The sequence below is a fragment of the Triturus cristatus genome, chromosome 3_2 (assembly GCF_964204655.1).
Source record: "Triturus cristatus chromosome 3_2, aTriCri1.1, whole genome shotgun sequence".
Lineage (NCBI taxonomy): Eukaryota > Metazoa > Chordata > Amphibia > Caudata > Salamandridae > Triturus > Triturus cristatus.
In genome coordinates this window covers 923,383,215-923,402,917 of record NC_140584.1, presented here as the reverse complement: position 1 = coordinate 923,402,917, position 19,703 = coordinate 923,383,215, and the positions used below count along the sequence as shown (strand labels likewise).

The 19,703-nt window shown below is 42.6% G+C and overlaps 1 protein-coding gene across 1 annotated transcript in view; it reads right to left on the bottom strand.

Annotated features, from left to right (window-relative positions):
- Positions 1 to 19,703, bottom strand: part of GDPD1 (glycerophosphodiester phosphodiesterase domain containing 1) — a 379,654-nt gene that overhangs the window by 65,841 nt on the left and 294,110 nt on the right. The window contains exons 5-7 of the mRNA XM_085649395.1: positions 3,049 to 3,170; positions 2,181 to 2,270; positions 183 to 316 (exon numbers count right to left, since the gene is read on the bottom strand). Coding sequence (XP_085505521.1) covers positions 183 to 316; positions 2,181 to 2,270; positions 3,049 to 3,170 — 346 coding nt within the window. The remainder of the gene's footprint in view (positions 1 to 182; positions 317 to 2,180; positions 2,271 to 3,048; positions 3,171 to 19,703) is intronic.

Sequence of the window (19,703 nt, the reverse complement as noted above, 5' to 3'; positions counted from 1 at the left end):
ACCACGTTTTTCAGCAAAGAGTGCAAAGACAGACAGCACACATGCCACAACGTAAGCCTTAATTTCACCAGTTACCCGTCACAACAGTAAACACAATGCACAGACAGCTCAGTCACTGCAAACTAATCAATACATTTTGGACAGCCTGGTCAGTGTTAAATCCCAATGCCACTTTCACTTACTTCAGGATGATGGAAGGCATGGGAATCTCCAGGAATTGTTCTCGCAGGGGGACGAAAGGCAGGAGGCCAGTATAGAACAGCCCAACCAGGATCAGGACACGTTGCAAGCAGAAAAGAAGAGGAATTTCTGAATTCTAAAAAGGGAAAATACCAAAGCATATTTTTAGGAACAAGTTAAACAGGACTTGCAAAATACAAACATTCTCAGTTTCCTACCGCAAAGTATGAGTTTCCAGTGCTGTATGGACATATATGATGAGTGGGGTCTGTATGTAATATTAGCCCAAACCCCCCATGGCCGAAGAGACAATAGTAACTTGCATGTAAAAGTAGCTCTCCGTGGTTGGAAATCCGTCATATGTAGCTGGCCTAGAGCCAGGATCAAATGTAAATCTCCGAAGGGAAAGATGTCTCATCTAGCCAACCCTCGCCCATGAAGTAGGACGTCATAAGTTCCCAGGTCACTATATTTCGTCTCCTCGATTGCTGTGTTTCATCATTTAATTGCAACATTGTACACGGCGCACCGTGAAATGCACCCAAGCAGCAGAGAAGAAAAGGCAGAACGGAAGCTGGTAAGTTTACAAGTGTGTTTGTAAGACTCAGTGTTGAGGTCGGCAGCAACTACCACACGACTCAAAAGCAGAGCTGGAGAAGTAGGTAATGCGCATGACATGGAGCGGTAAGAGAAGGGCGGCTCACACGCGCCACGTGGAAGGCTTGCGTCGTCTTTTCAGGGAGGCTAAAGATGGGGGACAAATGTGCAATGAAAGGCAGCCTTAAAATGGATGTGTGCCAGCACTGATGAACAGTAGACGTCCCAGAGGGCTTAGGAGATGGCCTTCCAGGTTACCAAGCAAGCTGTCGGTTACCAAGCAAGCGGCTGCATTTGCAATACTGTGCATCCTCCCTGAGGAGTTATTACAGAGAATTGTAAATTAAAGAACAGTCGAGGAGCTTTCCAACCGCTGCCTTAACTTAACTAACAATGCCATTTTGAGTATGACTGATTGCTAGTAGTTTCAGTATATCACTGGGCTGCCAGTCTAGTATTTCAGGATAACAATTTCATTCCTAGACCTCCAACCGGTCTAATAAATAATGTATAATATTAATTAAACACTCATTAATAGCAAAGCATCAGATTCATTAGGCCACCTCAGCCAAAGTAAGTAAGACTAAGGAGGCGACTCGAATACAATGGACGTCCCTGGCGAAAAATTCACAGTTCTCCCACCCCACAACCACTAGGTTTCTGATAGTGGAGCCTCAGCTGGGTGTGCTGGCAGACGCCTCTCAGATGGTACTCCATTAAACCAGGGTTTCTGGTTCAAAGTGACAGCACCACACCATATACAGGGTAAGGGCGACCATCAGTGATTTTTTCCACCTGGGCCTGCAATGCATGGTGGTCCCGGGTGGGAAAAATCAGGGAAAATAGTCAAAATGTCCCTGAGACGCTGTTAGAAAACTGGGGGTCAGGGACAATTTAATTTTGTTCTGCAATATGAACCCGCTGCTTTGGGGCTTCATTCTTCTGAACAAAAAGAATGACAAGTAGGTCTGATCAACATGGCAGCCCACGCAGTAGGCAGCTGGTCCTAAGAGGTATCCACCACTTCTGAAGATGCACTTTGGCACTGAGATCCCAGCCAGGATGGCGGGGATCCCTCAGTAGGCTGATGTAAACGCTGGCCTCTGATCTTACATTCTACCCATCTAAATTGTCCTGTTAGTTTACTAATATATGCTTAAGGATGATTTATGAGATGGAGGAATACCCTTCAAGATAGGAAACACATGAAACAAACACTTGTATGGTATTCAGATGCCCTCAACATTCCTCAACATTACACTGGCAACAAATTGATTTCCAAATACAATTCTGGCTCATCAAAATAATAATAGTGTTTTAGCCCCATTTTAGTTACTTTTGAACCCAGCAATCATTCAACGAACATGGAGAATGCCCTTACACATCCAATCTCTGCTGCTTACCTCTTTTCGACACTTTTCTATTATCTCGTAATTGGCGTTACCCCACACTGTTAAGTTTGGTCGATTGTATTCGCAAACCAGTTCAGAAACCTACAGGAGGAAGTTTCATAAATTATAACCACAGAAACAATATATTTTTAAAGGACTTACTGAAATATCAATTAACAGTCGTTTAAAAATTAGGAGACAGCCCAACAACTCCCAGTCTGCACAAATACAATTTGAAAAACGGTTTGGTCTTTGGGATACGTACATAGAAGACCAGTCAGATACCTTTAGTGAACGCTAAACCAAATAACATTACAACGAGAAAAGTATAATTGCTTAGTTAATTATCCTATTTGCTCAACACAGATGTCTATTTTTCACATAAACTTTATCTCGAGTTCAAACATAAAATACTATGATTGGGTTTGTTTACCCATGCATATTTCGCCAAGTAAATTGGGTAGAATTTACATGGGAAGAGGCTGGAAAGACAAAACGTGGCAAATTGGGGCAGGTCCTCTGACACAGCATGTTTTACTTCATTATGACCTTATCAACACGCAATTTTGCATGGTACCGTCCAACACTTCCCAAGAGGTGTTTGCAGCATGTAAATTACAGGTAACTACGAATGAGGCCATTAGGCATTAAATCTTCCAGTATAAGTGCTCCGACAGCTGGAGTTCATACACGTTGAACCCAAGGACTTCTCGCAATCACTTGTGAAAGGTCACAATTTGGGCTTCTACAAAAATATGAAAATATTACTGTGGACGTACAACATCATGCTCTTTCTAAGGCCTGCTATAAATGTATATATACCAATTCCCCTTAAATAAAAGCCCCATTTCATCATACTGGAAAATGAGCAGAAGTTTACCTTTTTTATTAGTGTGTCATTGTTCACTTTGATGTCAATGTTGATAGGGGTTTTGGGAAAAGCCTCAAACACCTCTTTCAGTAATGGGATACGTTTATCATCTCCGGCTTCACAGCAGCACTCTAGGAAAAGATATTTCATCCATTAATATCTAGCAGTGAATTTAATTTTCACCTGTAACTTCCTTTTTCAAACATTCCGTATAGGTATGCACACACTGCAGTTCTCTCCTAGTAAAAGCATGTTAGTTTGCTGCTGTATGGCGATTTATGGTGCAGGTTTATACTCTCAAGGTACGGCCACCACACAAAAGTGACTAGCTGTAATTAACTACTCATCCACTACTCCTTCCCACAACCAGCTTCAGTGAACCTTGAGCCATGTAGTATTAGGATTTATGTTGTTTTTTTACAGTTTAAAAACTTGAGGTCAAAGGACTATACATATGCAGTCATTCTGCATGCCCATGGCCTATCCCTCTATAGATTCTGTGCTATCATATGCATCAATTCCAACAAAGATGTAACTATTACAAGGACTACTTGTAGTAGAATAAAGATCCACAACCAAATCGGTCTTGGTCAGAAATGAAACTATAATGAATCTCCCCAACATTGTAGGAGTTTTTGACTTTCTGGAAATTATTGTAAATCAGGAGACTAGGTGGAAAAGCTTAGCATTATAGTGACTATGATCACACGGTCCTCCTGGCCTGGAACACTGTGCCTTTGTTGGCACATCAGAGCAAACGTCAGAATGGTTGTTAGACATTAGTTATACACTCATAATGGGAGATTTTAATATTTGGTGAGCCATCCTAGTCTGATGCTATGGCACTCTCTGATCTGATCATGGTATTGTATCTTCAAGCTCCCTTCAATCATGCCATGAGTCAATGAGTGGATTTATAGTTCACTAAGGACTTATTCCCCTGGTCTCATCATTTTGTTGTTCAGTTTGCTGTCTGTTTAACTTCTGGTGTAGTTTGATGGGATAAAGATATCCCCTAGGGGGCGTGGCCAGCCATCATGGCCGATCAGACTTGAATCTGATCGGCTCCATCCCAGGCCCAGTACAACAAGGCACATACAGGGTACCAACCGGCCTGATGACCCCAGCTAAAATTCGTACAACCGAATAGAGGTCCCGGAGTGCTGCAGGGACCCTCCGGCAACCACAGATAGCAGTAGAGGGAGCAATGAAAAGAACGGGCGTGTCTCACCACAGATCAGCGCAATATGGCGGCTGGGCGCCACAGTTGCTTACCGCCGCTCGGGAGCCAAGGAAGCGCTGAAATCACGCCGGTACTGAGCCCGGAGGATCGCGAGGGGGGTGTATGCTAGGAGCACCCCCCTTGGTGTTCATGACAGAGTACTTAAGGAAAAACATGACCCCTAGAGGACTAATCGTCACAAATGAGCAGCGCATTTTCCAGAATAAGGAGTTTAGAAAGAACTAGTCACACATTGCATGGACGTGCACAAAAGATTGGTTGGTGCTGATCGTTAATGCAGCAAGAAAACTCACAGACTTTCTACTCATAGAGATACAAACGTGTGAGAGTAAACTTAAGACCTCAGTACAAATCTCTGTTTTTAAAAACAAACTGGAAGAGATAAATAATGATCACACCCAATACATGGAATACCTAACACAATCAAAACTGACCAAACTCAAGAAAGATGTGCAGAAGTATAGTCACGAGAAAACTTTCCCTTATGTCACGGATGAATACTATGAGAAGCCTCAGGTTCAGACAACAGGGAAACGACAAGAGGTTTAGACCGACCCCACTACATTGGACCTTGAGCTTGGGAGATGACAGAAGCAGCAGTGGCAACAGTGATGAAGGGGCAACTAGAGGACCTAAAAGATCATATTACTGAGACCAACCAATGCCCCTCCCGATGCCACCTTTTGGCTACTGGCAACAGCCCTTCCAACTACAGGGCTTCCCTTTCCAACAAGGACCCCCTCTTTTATTATACAGAGGCAGAGGCCGGTGAAGAGGAAAACAAAAATATGCTAGTCAGCCAGCCAAAGTACATTGGGGGGATCAAACCCCGAACCAGGTAGTGACAAGGAGCAAGGGGAAGGACCAGGGACCGACAAAGAGGCAGAGACCCTCCAACATCGTAAACTTGAACACCCACATTCTATTACCGGATGAGAACGCCGTCCTGTTCTAAGGACTGGGGCTTGCACCAACACCCAGGAGTGACCTCTTCTCACTACACACAGAACTAGCACAATTTTTCTGGAGGATTAAATTACAAAGCTTCTTTGAGAACCACAGAACCCTTACATACCAAGAACCTACTAACACGGGTTTAAAGAAGAAGTCAACTTTTGTACCACCAACACAAGCCATGACGTGTATTTGCTTTTCAACAGGCAGTCCTTAAGGAAATCGACACAATTGAATGCCAAAACAACAAGGTCTTAGAGAACTTGAGGAAAGGTGAGAAAATAGCCCTAGAAAATCTCAAGAGGAACACAGAGTTGGTCATAAAACCAGCTGATAAAGGTGGAGCAACATTTGTTATGGATAAGAAGATGTACCACCCAGAATGTACACGACTATTGTATGATGGCGAGAGCTATGAAATTCTCCAAATTGATCGGACACAGACTAACAAACAAAATAAAATCTTTCGTAGAAGAAGGCCTCATGAATGATTGGATTACCAAACATGAGGCAGAGTTTCTCATTGCTGACACACCGCGAACACCAAGATTTTACACTCTCCCTAAGATCCATAAAAACAAAATACCCCCACCAGGTAGATCCATAGTGTCGGGCATCGGCTCAGTGTTGGAACCCCTTTCACAATTCTGCAACTGGTTTCTCAGACCCATAGTGAAGACTTCTACTTCGTACCTGAAAGACACCAAGATTCCCCAGAACCAATACTACAGGAGATTCATGACACCCAGACACTTCGTCATGGAATGTGCAGAATTAGCCCCCACAGAGAATTTTGAATACGAAGGAATAACATACCACCAAGTGAGGGGTACATCAATGGGAAGTACCTTTGCGACCATTATGGCTTGTTTATAAGTACATCAATTTGAGGTTGACTACATGTTCAACGCGAAAACTCCCTACAGAGAACAGATGAAACTGTTGCGCAGATATATAGATTATGTGAGAAGAATTTGGCATGGCAACAAAGAACAGGCAATAGAATTTTCAAAGTGGGTAAACGCAAAGGACAGACACCTAAAATGTACATACACCATCAACAAAGATGAAGCAGTATTTCTGGACCTCATCATCACAATGGACCAAGAAGGCATAAATATGAGAGTCCACAACAAAGCGACTGACAGGAACAGACTTTTAGAGTTTGAAAGCTTTCCCCCAAAGCACTTCGACAGAATCTCCCCATTGGCCAGTTCCTACGGGTCAGAATAAACGGCTGCTCTCTTGAAGATTTATGATACACAGGCGAAGACACTGGAAGAAAAACTGATCACACGCCATTACCCGAGAAAACAGGTGAAGAGAGCGAAAAAAAGAGCAGGAAATAACAACCCAGAGGCCCCGCTCGAGAACCACAAGAAACCTGGGAATGAGAGGGTTGTTTGTGTTATCACATCTACCCCCATTTCAAATAAAGTCCAGAACATAGTACGTAAGAATTGGCATATTCTGAATAGGGGTACAAAACAATGTCCTCAATCTCTTTTTGCTTTTAAAAAGAACACGAGTATTCAGGATGAATTGGTTCACGCAAAAACACCACTGCTGAAAACTCAAACACCGCTATTGGACAACCATAGGCCGGTAGGCCATTATCCATGTGGAAACAGCGTAGCTTGTCAATTCACCAAGACCACGAAAGAGGTTGACATTAAGACAGGAAGACCGTGGATTCTGAAGGACCTAACCAACTGCAACAGTGCGAACATTATTTACCTTATTAGCTGCCCCTGCGATCTTCTCTATGTGGGAATGACCACCAGGAAAGTAAAAACACAAATCAATGAACATAGAAGCACATTCAGGTGCAAGAGGAACAGCACTAAACTTAAGTGCCACTACCTGGAAAAAGGCCATCGAGACGTGGACATAGAATGGGTGTTTTGGGAGAAAATTACTGCGAAAAGTCAAAATGGCTAAAAAAGACTTCACACCAGTGAACAACGATGGGTGTATCGACTAAGAACGTGGGAAAACAGACAGAACAACGATATCCCGTGGTTACAGATTGGACAGCGAGCAATACCTCTGGAGCTCACTGGCCAGTCACAGGGATGTGCAAGCACTAGCATAAAGAAAGAGAACTTTACAGAACGGAGGACTAAGCATGAAAGACCAGGAAGAGATAAGGCCAACGCTTCATCTATGAGCATAGCGCTATACTTTGATTTCAATCGTAATAACTGATTCAGTCTGAATTGTGAGCCATAATTAACAATACTTGCGAGCGTACAAGAATTGTTTCTTTCCCCCGCTCCCTGCCTCATTCTGTGCCCCTATAAAAATCTATGGAATGTATTACCCCATATACATGGCAAGACCCAGCGTTCATAGTACCATTCCCCTGTGAGGGATACTGCCTTTATACAAATGAATAGACTGGTGTTAGGTTCATTAATATATTAGACAAATGTACTCTCCCATTTACATTATGATGAGATATCCATGCAATGGGTTAGGAATATAGAACCTTTATGTATATGATTCATTCATTTCATCAATGTACAGTCCTACTTATATCACTGATGAGATATACATTCAATGGAATTGTGTGCACCACCAGGCCCATTTTTGGAAATCATGAAATGTACAGGGTAAGATTTTTATTTTTGCAATTAATTGTGCCTCTTGTTCATTCCTAAACGTACACAAAGAACATGTGAATATGTTTGCCCAAGACCTTTATGACACAAGATGCCTCTGACCTTGATGAGGCAGCTGTGTCAATTTCTCTGCTTTTGCCATATGGCCATGCCCCTGGGTGTGTCGCGTCATCACGCGGCCCCCAAGACATCAGAACGAGTGTGGCAATGACCACGCCAGTGGTTATTAACCACAGATGATTCTCTCACTTACGGCGGGCGTGTCAATCTTTCTACTTTCACCACATGGCCACTCCCCTGGGTGTGTCGCATCATCATGCGGCCCCCAATCGCGGCGTCTAAGACAGCGGAACGAGTGTGGCAACTACCAGGCTAGCTGTTATTATCTGCAGGTGATTCTCTCACTTACGGTGCCAGCCCAGAACATTTTAACCCTTCAGTTAACTACAATATGACGTGATCTCCAGGCAGGAGACCACACGGACACCGGATCTGGCAACTAATTGTCTGCTGTCATTTGTAATTGCACACAGATGCCGCAGTTCAGCTAATTTCTTGATTGGGACACGCCTATATAAACGCAAGGTTTTGCTCCCACTCTGACATCTTCGGGGAAGAGGAGAGGACATCTTTAGGTGCACGGCAAGGGACACGTACCTTGAAGCAGTAAGATTATGAGAGGGATTGTGAATGAGAAAACAGAGCATCTGCCATTGAATCAATTTACAAAATTCACTATCACTTCTAGTTTTTAATTTTCCACCTGAATAATTGAACTTTGGAATGGAACTTTTGAAATTATGTTTCATGTTTGCCGCGTCACGTGATATCACTCTCATACAATTTTGCATATGCATAGTGTGTATGACAGCCCTTATCTGCCAAAAAATACATCTAATTAAATAAGAAAATTAACGTTTGTTTTACATATATATATATATATATATGAACATCAGTTTTAGTTAGAGGATGACACAGGTCACCCTAACATAGTGGCAATATCTGGAACCAATCTGGTAAGATAGGAGACGGAATCCCGTCATGATGAATGCCGCAGACTCACTTGAGCCAACAGCAGAAACATGTTGACGACAAGAGAGGTGAAGGGGTAATAGTTCCCCTAATCCCCGCATTTTAGTTTTTAACACCAAGTAATACCCTACGATTAAATGTAATTTAGGGTAATACATTAGTTTTTAAATCGCTATTGCACTGGGCCACCACTTATATAATTAGAAGTGCAGCCCTGTCTCCAGGTGTAGGCCTGCTCTCTATCAAACACGGTTTTTAGTGAGCGAGGACTGTCTATGATGAAGCATGACACCTGGTGGTGTGTGAGGACAGTCCTTAAAATATTTTGAAATGCCCAGCACTCAACCCATTTAGTGTTTTGTAGGGATACAGTTACATTATGTTAGTGACCATTATTTCAGGGTAGCTTCTACTGTGTGTGCATAGCTGAGGATACACCATCAAAAACATTGTGGTTCCCCCACCTCTAAGGCTCTCAATACTAGTGACCTCTTAATTCCAAGGGAATTGATAACGGAAGTTATAAGCCCCATCAGAATTATGAGATCTGCAGTATTTTGTGGATTTTTTTCTTTTTTCATGGGCATTCTCTATATGATCTGTTTATGTTAAGCCGAAATCTCTATGAAAATCTAGGGAAAAATGAGAAATTACAAGCAGAATCGGACCCAGAATTACTGATTCCTCATTTCTTAAGGGACCTGGCGGCCCCACTTGTAACGGCCCAGATATTCCCCACCCTTTGACCTGCTGATACCCCAGAATCAATAGCTCAAATGGAACAATGTGGGCAATTTTCTAGGCCACTCATAATGCGTGCCTAAATTGGACAGGGGAACTACAAGTTTGGTGGTGGTGAATCTCCAATTTATGGATGATCACCTGCTATGCTAAACCCTAAATGACCCCTTAATTTCTCAAAGGTCCACCTGTTCAAATGCTGTGGACATTAACTTTCATAAAACTGTGTTTTAGTCAGCAAGCTGTAATGTTCAGACTATCTAACTCATTTAAAAAAACAATTTCAGGGTGTTTGTTGAGAGCCTGAGAACACGCCAGTAACCTCTGACACCCTGCTAATTATTTAAGGTCACATACTGCCAGTGAAGAGCAGTACGGAAGTCTCTGAAGCTCTGTGTCAGATGATGATTGAATGGGTAAGTGTGAAGCCAAATACATTGTTGGGGACAGAGATCAATCAGGCCCAATTCATAGAAATTCAGGACTATCGCTGATACCTGAAGATAAACAGTAACCTTACCTAACATCCCTCATGTTCAATTATCTTTCTGCTGGGGAGGGGGGTGTTTGTAAAGAAAACAGGCAAAACAACAGTCTGGTTTATATGGAAATATGTGACCACTTTTGTTAGGAAAGTTGGATGGCTTGCATAACCATCTTATTTGAATAAAAAACTGTGCTAAGTTCTTGGGACAATAAGGGCTATTTTGAACTAAACCTGCATGATCAGGTCAGAGTTACCAGCAAAAGCTGTTTTCTAGGAAAGTTGCTGTAAACAATGTTTTTACATGAACTCAAAAGGGGGTCGATCAATAATGCTAGAACTGTTTTTTTTGTTTCCATGGAAGAGATGATCTTCTGATTCAACCAAAATCTTTTCTAATGCCATCCAATAAACCTTTAATCCGGGTTGCCTGAAAAACAAAAGACAAAGGGGAGGACCCTTCTTGTAGGAGACTCGAAGACAGACATAGTAGAACTGCCCTCTTTCTGGCATGTGTTTAGTCCAATGTTCTTCTGCATATCTATAGTGCATAATGTCTTCAAATTTCTTCGGAAGCCATGAGAAGACCAGACCAAAGGCATTTTGCCTCATTTCGAATGCCCAGGTAATCTTTTGACAGATGTACATGACCGTATTGTATGTGTTCAGTTGCCACATCACTAAGTTCAAGGAAGTAGGGTGGATGGATTATCAGGCCTGGAAAATCTGCACAGGAGCTTTTTCAGAGGTCTACCTGATTTACGGTGGAGATCTGTGAACCAATTCCATTTCTGCCTCTTTGATGCAATGAGAGTCATTCTGGCTTTGAAATGGCTAATCCCGAGCAGTACTAATGGGATTAATGGGATCACTGAAAAAGTTGAGATTTCCCTAGCCAATTGACAAAAAGAGGATTGCCCACAACCACGGTTTGTGGTATATGGAGTAGAAGCCTGGGAAGCTATTGGTCAATTGTGTGGAAGAGGTCTATTTGTGGAAATATTCGTCAGAAAAGATATTCTTTAGACCTACTTGTGGTTCTCTTGAAAAATTCTGCTGAGAGCATTTGTCTAGACAATCTGCACACCTGGTAGGTGCTCTATTTTGATTTGCAGGTTACTGAGCATCAGTTACCACCTGATGGTGTATAATTCTCAGAATAAGATTTTTGACCCTATTTCCCTATGTTTGTTCAGAAAGAATAATGTGGTGGTAGGGTCTGTCTACATGAGAACTGCCTTTGATATGGATATTAGCAAAAACTTTAATTGTAGTTTCTATTATTTATATAGTGCATCACATGCCTGTAAGCTATCCGGCTGCTACAGTACCACAATAGAAATAAATTAACAAATACAAATCAGAAAAGTATAATAAAACCATAAATATCAAATCTACACATATAACGTCACAATATGTAATGCCAAGTAGCCAATGGGCCTCTAACAGTTATTATAATACAATACGTCCCATGGAAACAATGGCAGAGTAAGTAAATATTGTTTCATGCTTGTTTTTAGAACTGTGCAGATCTAACAAATGGTGCAATGAGGAGGCAAGTTGATTCCACGGTCTTGCACTAGCTGAGGAGTTATCCTCCTGTCTTCTCCAGTCACTATCTAGGAATTACTGGTTCAGTGTCTACGGCAGATCTAAATAACCTTATGCGATTTTAAAAATGAATGGGATTGGACAAATTAATAGAAGGAAGCCCATGAATCGTTTTCGAAACACACAGAATTCTGATTCAATTGAACTTTTATTGACAGCCAATCCAGCTGGTGTTGGAGCCAGGACACAAGGCAAGAACAGCCTTGAGATTACCACATCTTGGCTTAAGTAAAGTAAGGATGCCTAACTCTAGAAAGAAACTAATATTTGAAAGGTTATACCTGAAGGTCGTAACATTCATTTGAGTCAACTATGATCCTTACCCACTTTCCTGAATTACTGTACTCCTGAGAGTACAGTTCTTTATGCAGGGAAAGTATGAGAAATGTTCAATACTAATTTACATGATTTCCATTTTTACAACATATGAGCCAGATAATTGGTTAATAGGCAAGCTTTTATCTCTAACAACTAGGAGTAACGGAAGTTTGAGCAGAAAGAGCATTACTCTGATCCATTATGATCTTGATGTCAGCCATGTACGTTTGAAACCACAGGCATCAATTATTTGCTCCAAGTGGAACATATAAGCATTGAACAACAAGTGGGAGAGGGCCTATCTCTGGGGAAGCCACATATGAGCCCAATAGGGCTTGATGCATGCAAACCATCCCACATGGACCTCCTGAGTCCACTCACCAGCAATGATCGAACTCAGTCCAATGCCACCCTCTACACCAGACAGCTATTCCGACTATTGGCATAGAAAGCTTTGATGGAAAGGTCCAGTAAATATAAGAGCAGCTGGACATCTTTGTTTCCAATCGCATAACAGATCTTGTTTGCTATCTGTGTTCCCGGGCATGGACAAAACCCCGATTAGGAGGCAAAAACAATTAATTTCAAATTATTCTTGCTATTTGAATGTAACAATTGACTTCAAGCAAAGAATAGTAATGTCGAAATAGAGTGGTAATTGGCTTGAGAACTGGTATCTAAACTTGCATTTTTTCAGTAAAGGTGTCAATATTGATTTCAATTGAGAAGGATACACGTCTTTTTTTTCAGAAATGCACTGACTAGACATGAAATCAAAGACGACAAAGAAACAATGTGAAGTATAATGATTTTGAAGGACTCAATTTTGGAAGTTACAGATGTTTATCAGATAAAGCCATATATCAAAACCCTACACAAGAAGGGAATAAATGTCACCTGCCTATGGTACGAAAAGAGGGCGTAGCGTCTCTAGGTTAACAAGTGACAAGATGATATCCCACGAGGGGAAACAGAGAGATTTACCACAAAAACAGTGATAATATACAATGGTAAGACTATCAAAGAGGTTTTATACAAGAATATTTTATTGGAGGGAAGCCAGGGCTCTTTGCATGCATTTTGGGGCCATGCGCTCCCGTTTCTTGTTATTAGATAATAAAACAGAAGGCCTGACCTGCTCCCTTCTTGATGCAGTTAACACGGCAACACCATTTGGCTGCAACAAATAATGTGTTTTTCGCTCTCCCCAGAGTATGCGTTTTCTTAATTACAGGCTGATTCTTGGATCCCAAACCAAAGAGAAGCCCACAGAAATGTTAGCCTCGCCAAACAAAAACCTCTGACATGACTTGCCACACATACAAAGTGACTTGGATATGTATAGCAGTGTAGTACCACTCTCTTTATATTACAAGCCGCAGTTAGTAATCCTGATCAAAAAAGTTGTAAAATTTATTTTAAAATAGCCTGTGGATTCCTAGGCAATCACGTCCAATTATGAGGTAGGGGGCAGTGCTGGCAGCCATTCCAGACCCTGTTTAAGTTGATTTAGAGACAAGAGGGCTTGTATAACAAAAATCTGGAAAAAAACACACAGTAAACATACCTGGCACTGCTCTCCAGTCTCGAAAGGCATCAAACAGCGCCCTTAGATTCTGCCCCTAGAGATACCACGATCAAAAACTGTAATTACCTTAAACAGAGGATACTGAGATCCAGTACCAGTCAATAAGGGGCCCAGTGACAGGAAGTGGGCAGTAGTAGTCATCGATTCTTTAAGAGGGTACCCTATGCTTGATAGGCGACAATGCATCCTTCTGCCTGCCACATGAAGCAAATCAATGAAGTAAAATTTGGTTAATCAGGGATGGATGAACCATCCTCAGCTCTGAAGGATGGTGAGATATTGCAATTCTTTCTGGAACTATGTGCCTTGAATGCTTAAACTGTACACACAATATCTCCACCTTCTGAAGAGATTTATCGGTCTTGATTGTATGCAAGGGCAAGTCCTGATAGAATTATACTCCCTTCATGAGATTCTAAGGAAAGCATAATAATGGCAGGCATTGTACAGTTTATAGTGAACCTCTAGGCACTGCTCAAATAGTCTTGGGCTAAGGTTTGCTTTTGGCACAAGGATTAGGCAAGATGGTATGGAGACCAGTACTGAAGAGATTTGATGGGCTGTTGAGAATTTAGTGTTTTGAATAAAGGGACATTTATCTTGAGAGGAAAAATTCTTCCTGCTGAGGGAGACACCCGTTTCATTTTCAGCACCTTTTGATGCTCAAGGGCCTGACAAAGTGACGTCGCGATTTGCAAGTCCTTCTGAGCTTTCTGGAACGTTGGACCTTTTATTAGCTAGTTGTCTGGGCAGGGATAAATGAAGATATTTCTTTTCCCTAGGTGTATTACTAGTGCCACTCATTTTGGAAAAGGTGCGGAGAGCAGACTTATAACTGAACCGCAGGACTCCGTATTGGTATTGGGCTTGCCAGATCATGAAATATCAGTTGTGTTTTTGCAACTAAGATGTGAAGTATGTGTCTTGCAGATCCAAAATTCATATCCAATTCACATTGGAATGTTCGGGGTATATTTGTTGTAGAGCTAGATTCCTAAATTTAGATCACTGTGTCCATTTGTTTTCTCCTTTCGAGAATAGTATGGGTCTGAACTCTTGTGCCAGACCCTGCATTTGAACTAAGGCATATCAAGAAGAGGTAACTCTACCATTTTCATTCATTGACACAGGTTCTATTACCTCCTTCTGCAGAAGTCTGTAATTGAGTTTGATCCTGTTAGTGCATTGGCGGCGGCTGTGGTGGTTTCGTTGGTGGAAGAGTTTGAATCACAAAGCATCTGCTTGTTGCACAATATTTTGCGCATTTCAGGCTTTTATTATGTTTTGCTAATCTGTGAGGTGACTGACTGGGGACGCTTCCTGGCTAATGAGAGGTTTATGGAAGAGGGGGAAAGAAAGAATTGTTGTTTGTTTAGAGCACGAAGCCGTCATGCGTGTTGCTTCCTATTTGTTCCATGGGATGGCATACCTTATTGTGATATTTGTAATGTGCTATTATGGAGTTTTCTGTTCTTTTTCGTCCCAACTGCTGTCACTGCATCTTTGTCGGTTTTCATTCAATGAATCTCACAATCTGCTTGTGGCCTGAAACGTACTTCTGAAAAGTAGATTGTTTTTTGGCGCACATCAGGATTATGCTCTATGAGGTGGAACGTGATGACCTTCCGCAGACCAGACAGTGGCAGTATCTGTGGTAATTAGTTTTGAGATCGCATTTGAGACACAGATTATGTGGCTTGAGACAAGGACGCCCTTTGCTAAGAACAATCTGAAAATCTTGTCTTTTTCTGGGATGGCTCTACAGTTTTGGAGAGACTCCCAGAGGGATCAGTCCTGTCGCTATCACTGCACATTCACAAACCTTTTAGCCCATGGCATAGAACTGTTTACTTTTCCCATCAGGTGGCAGTGACGTCAAAGTAGCAGGCTAATGTTTTTTCATACAGCTGCTACTGTTACTCAGGTGGACAATAACTTTCTAAGCAACCTTGGAGCTGTCTCATTCATAGTAGCTGGGTCTTTTATCATTTGAGAAGATCATGAACCTACTTGGAGAGGCGGCAATGACAGTTCTCATGTTAGCAGTGACTCAAATATAAAATGAGTTGTAGTTTGAGGAGTTGGCATTGAACTATTCAGATTAGCTGAATCCCTAGCTAGAATATTGTGGAAGGTTGTGATATTTGCTTGAGGAAAATATTGACTGTGACACTGGTAGTGAAGGCAGAGTATTTGATGTACTGTCAGCATCAGTGCAAGATATACCACGTTGTAATAGGGTAATATATCTTCTAAGAGTATGCCTTTTAGGATGACTCTCTTCGTTACACAAACACATTATTTTCAAAGTGCATTCTCTCGTAGGAATTTTCTCTCTACATGCAGTATGAGCTCGAGGGTCCATGGCTACAGGAATCCTTGTTCTCCTATGTGGAGGAGTGTTGACTGTCATTCTTGATGGTGCACAAGGAAGGTAAGAAAATAGCATCTTCTTAAGGAGCATCCTTAGAACTACATGTCTGGATTGTTTCTGGGTCTGAAAGAGGATACATGATGTCTGGTGGGGTCCTTTTTCACAGATAAGAGATGTCAACTACTGCAGCTCACTTGTCATAGGAAAGTGATTTGGCATGAATGCTTTCAATGTCAAGTGCTTAGACACTGAAGTATGCCCAGAGTTGATGGAGTCCTCTAAATCGACTAACGCAATGGCAAAGGTTTATTGCATGTCAAGTAGATCTTGAATGGTAAACAGGTTGCCAACATAGCTTTTCTTGATAACAGTTCTGAAGACTTTAAACAGGATGGTAGGAATGATCTGTTTTTTTCCTCATGATACATTTCTTTGAACCTACCTACGTGGGAGTCTTAGAGTAGAAGAACCCCATTTTTGCCATTCCAGATTGCTCCACCTCATGTGTAGTCAGGCATCTTCTTTACTTTCATACAGTCTGATGCTCACTCAATCCGTTTGGATTCTATGAACATTGGTTGACAGATATCAAATTCCCATATAGTGTATAACGCTGAAAGGAAGCCCACACACAAATTTCTTTCCTTCTTCCCACAGGAGAGGCACTTCACAAACAGTGAAGGCTTCTGACTGAAAAATAACCTGCAATGCAGAGATTGTCATTCAAAACATGTGTCAAAATGATCTGGTTTTGAAACACATTTAATTAATGTGCAAAAAAACAAACAGAACAAAATGTTTGGTTGTCAAAGCTAAGTACAGTGCTCAAGAATATTTTATTAAAGAGATAAAAAAATAAAATGAATCAACTGACATGCAAGGCATTGATGGGACGTCAGAGCTGCTGGCTGCCTGAAAGGGGCTGTGTTAAATTTGAGCTCAGATGAATTGCTGCCTATTTGGTTCATTATGATTTAAAAAAAAGACAGCAAATGCATCAGATACCAAAAGACATCCACTTAAACGAACATTATGAGTTGGAGAATGAGTGCTTTGCCTATTTCAAAATGTTAATAAAATCTTGTGATATATTTACATGGCCACATTGGTTGTATTGAGGAGCAATGACGCTGCCACGTTTAAAGAAGGGGCGGGGAATTTGACCTTGGATCTTGGACAGGTGATCATGTATGCGCAGCAGCCTCTCTTGAACTCTCTCCGATAAGTTGGAGAGATCAAGGAACCACCATAGTCTCAGCCATTCTAATGACCTCTCTGTGACTCTGGCTTGGAATAAGTCAGCTTGATTATCAATGATGGAGATTGTTACAATTATGAGAAAGTGTTGAGACATTTTACTGACTAGCTGATCAACTGTAAATGCCTTAGTTCAGGGGTCTCCAACCTCTTCAGTAAAAAGAGCTACTTATGTTCAGTGAAAATCACTATGAGCTACCAATATTGTTAGAGGTTCAATACTGACCACATCAGACAAAATTACATTAGCAGAAACCATATGCAAGATTACCAGAAGTGATTACCTCAGTGCATTAGGCACCGTTCCCAGCTATAATGCAAAAAATACTTTTTCAATGTAGAATGCCTCTATATGGGTGATATACAAATGCCACATCTGCAATGCTCCGGTCACCAAGTTGATTTTAGTAATATGTCTCCAAAACATCAGATCATGAGTTTCGGAAAAGCATATATATTCATCTTGAATGCACACATTTTAATTTTACGCTCCGTAGCCAGTCCCACCAGGTGAGCAGCACTCGAACACGCACTAAGGTGGCAAGCCTTTAATTCAGGGTACAAGCAGGTTCAGTTTGCAGTTTCAATCAAACAGCCAGAAAGCGATTTGCCTGACGCGTTTCGAAAGTCAATCTTTCTTCTTCAGAGGCAGTCGCTGTAATGAATGTGTGCTCCGGTCTCCATGCTTAAATGCCAAAATCACGCCCCCAGATGGGCCGGCCAAATGACCCTCGGCATTATGGGTGATGGAGTCCCGGTCAATCAGACCTCAGATGGCGCACTAATTTCTGTTAAAATATTTTCAGCCCACAGATGAGCCACCGCAAACAGTGCCTGCCATCAATCCCAAGCGCATGCTCCCACTTTACGGCTTGACAAATGCTCTGCCGTATGGCCCCCTCTCTTCACGGGGTGGTGCAAGCTCGACGGCTGGGTCGCCGCCTAATATTCACGCTCCGTAGCCAGTCCCACCAGGTGAGCAGCACTCGAACACGCACTAAGGTGGCAAGCCTTTAATTCAGGGTACAAGCAGGTTCAGTTTGCAGTTTCAATCAAACAGCCAGAAAGCGATTCGCCTGACGCGTTTCGAAAGTCAATCTTTCTTCTTCAGAGGCAGTCGCTGTAATGAATGTGTGCTCCGGTCTCCATGCTTAAATGCCAAAATCACGCCCCCAGATGGGCCGGCCAAATGACCCTCGGCATTATGGGTGATGGAGTCCCGGTCAATCAGACCTCAGATGGCGCACTAATTTCTGTTAAAATATTTTCAGCCCACAGATGAGCCACCGCAAACAGTGCCTGCCATCAATCCCAAGCGCATGCTCCCACTTTACGGCTTGACAAATGCTCTGCCGTATGGCCCCCTCTCTTCACGGGGTGGTGCAAGCTCGACGGCTGGGTCGCCGCCTAATATTCACGCTCCGTAGCCAGTCCCACCAGGTGAGCAGCACTCGAACACGCACTAAGGTGGCAAGCCTTTAATTCAGGGTACAAGCAGGTTCAGTTTGCAGTTTCAATCAAACAGCCAGAAAGCGATTCGCCTGACGCGTTTCGAAAGTCAATCTTTCTTCTTCAGAGGCAGTCGCTGTAATGAATGTGTGCTCCGGTCTCCATGCTTAAATGCCAAAATCACGCCCCCAGATGGGCCGGCCAAATGACCCTCGGCATTATGGGTGATGGAGTCCCGGTCAATCAGACCTCAGATGGCGCACTAATTTCTGTTAAAATATTTTCAGCCCACAGATGAGCCACCGCAAACAGTGCCTGCCATCAATCCCAAGCGCATGCTCCCACTTTACGGCTTGACAAATGCTCTGCCGTATGGCCCCCTCTCTTCACGGGGTGGTGCAAGCTCGACGGCTGGGTCGCCGCCTAATATTCACGCTCCGTAGCCAGTCCCACCAGGTGAGCAGCACTCGAACACGCACTAAGGTGGCAAGCCTTTAATTCAGGGTACAAGCAGGTTCAGTTTGCAGTTTCAATCAAACAGCCAGAAAGCGATTCGCCTGACGCGTTTCGAAAGTCAATCTTTCTTCTTCAGAGGCAGTCGCTGTAATGAATGTGTGCTCCGGTTTCCATGCTTAAATGCCAAAATCACGCCCCCAGATGGGCCGGCCAAATGACCCTCGGCATTATGGGTGATGGAGTCCCAGTCAATCAGACCTCAGATGGCGCACTAATTTCTGTTAAAATATTTTCAGCCCACAGATGAGCCACCGCAAACAGTGCCTGCCATCAATCCCAAGCGCATGCTCCCACTTTACGGCTTGACAAATGCTCTGCCGTATGGCCCCCTCTCTTCACGGGGTGGTGCAAGCTCGACGGCTGGGTCGCCGCCTAATATTCACGCTCCGTAGCCAGTCCCACCAGGTGAGCAGCACTCGAACACGCACTAAGGTGGCAAGCCTTTAATTCAGGGTACAAGCAGGTTCAGTTTG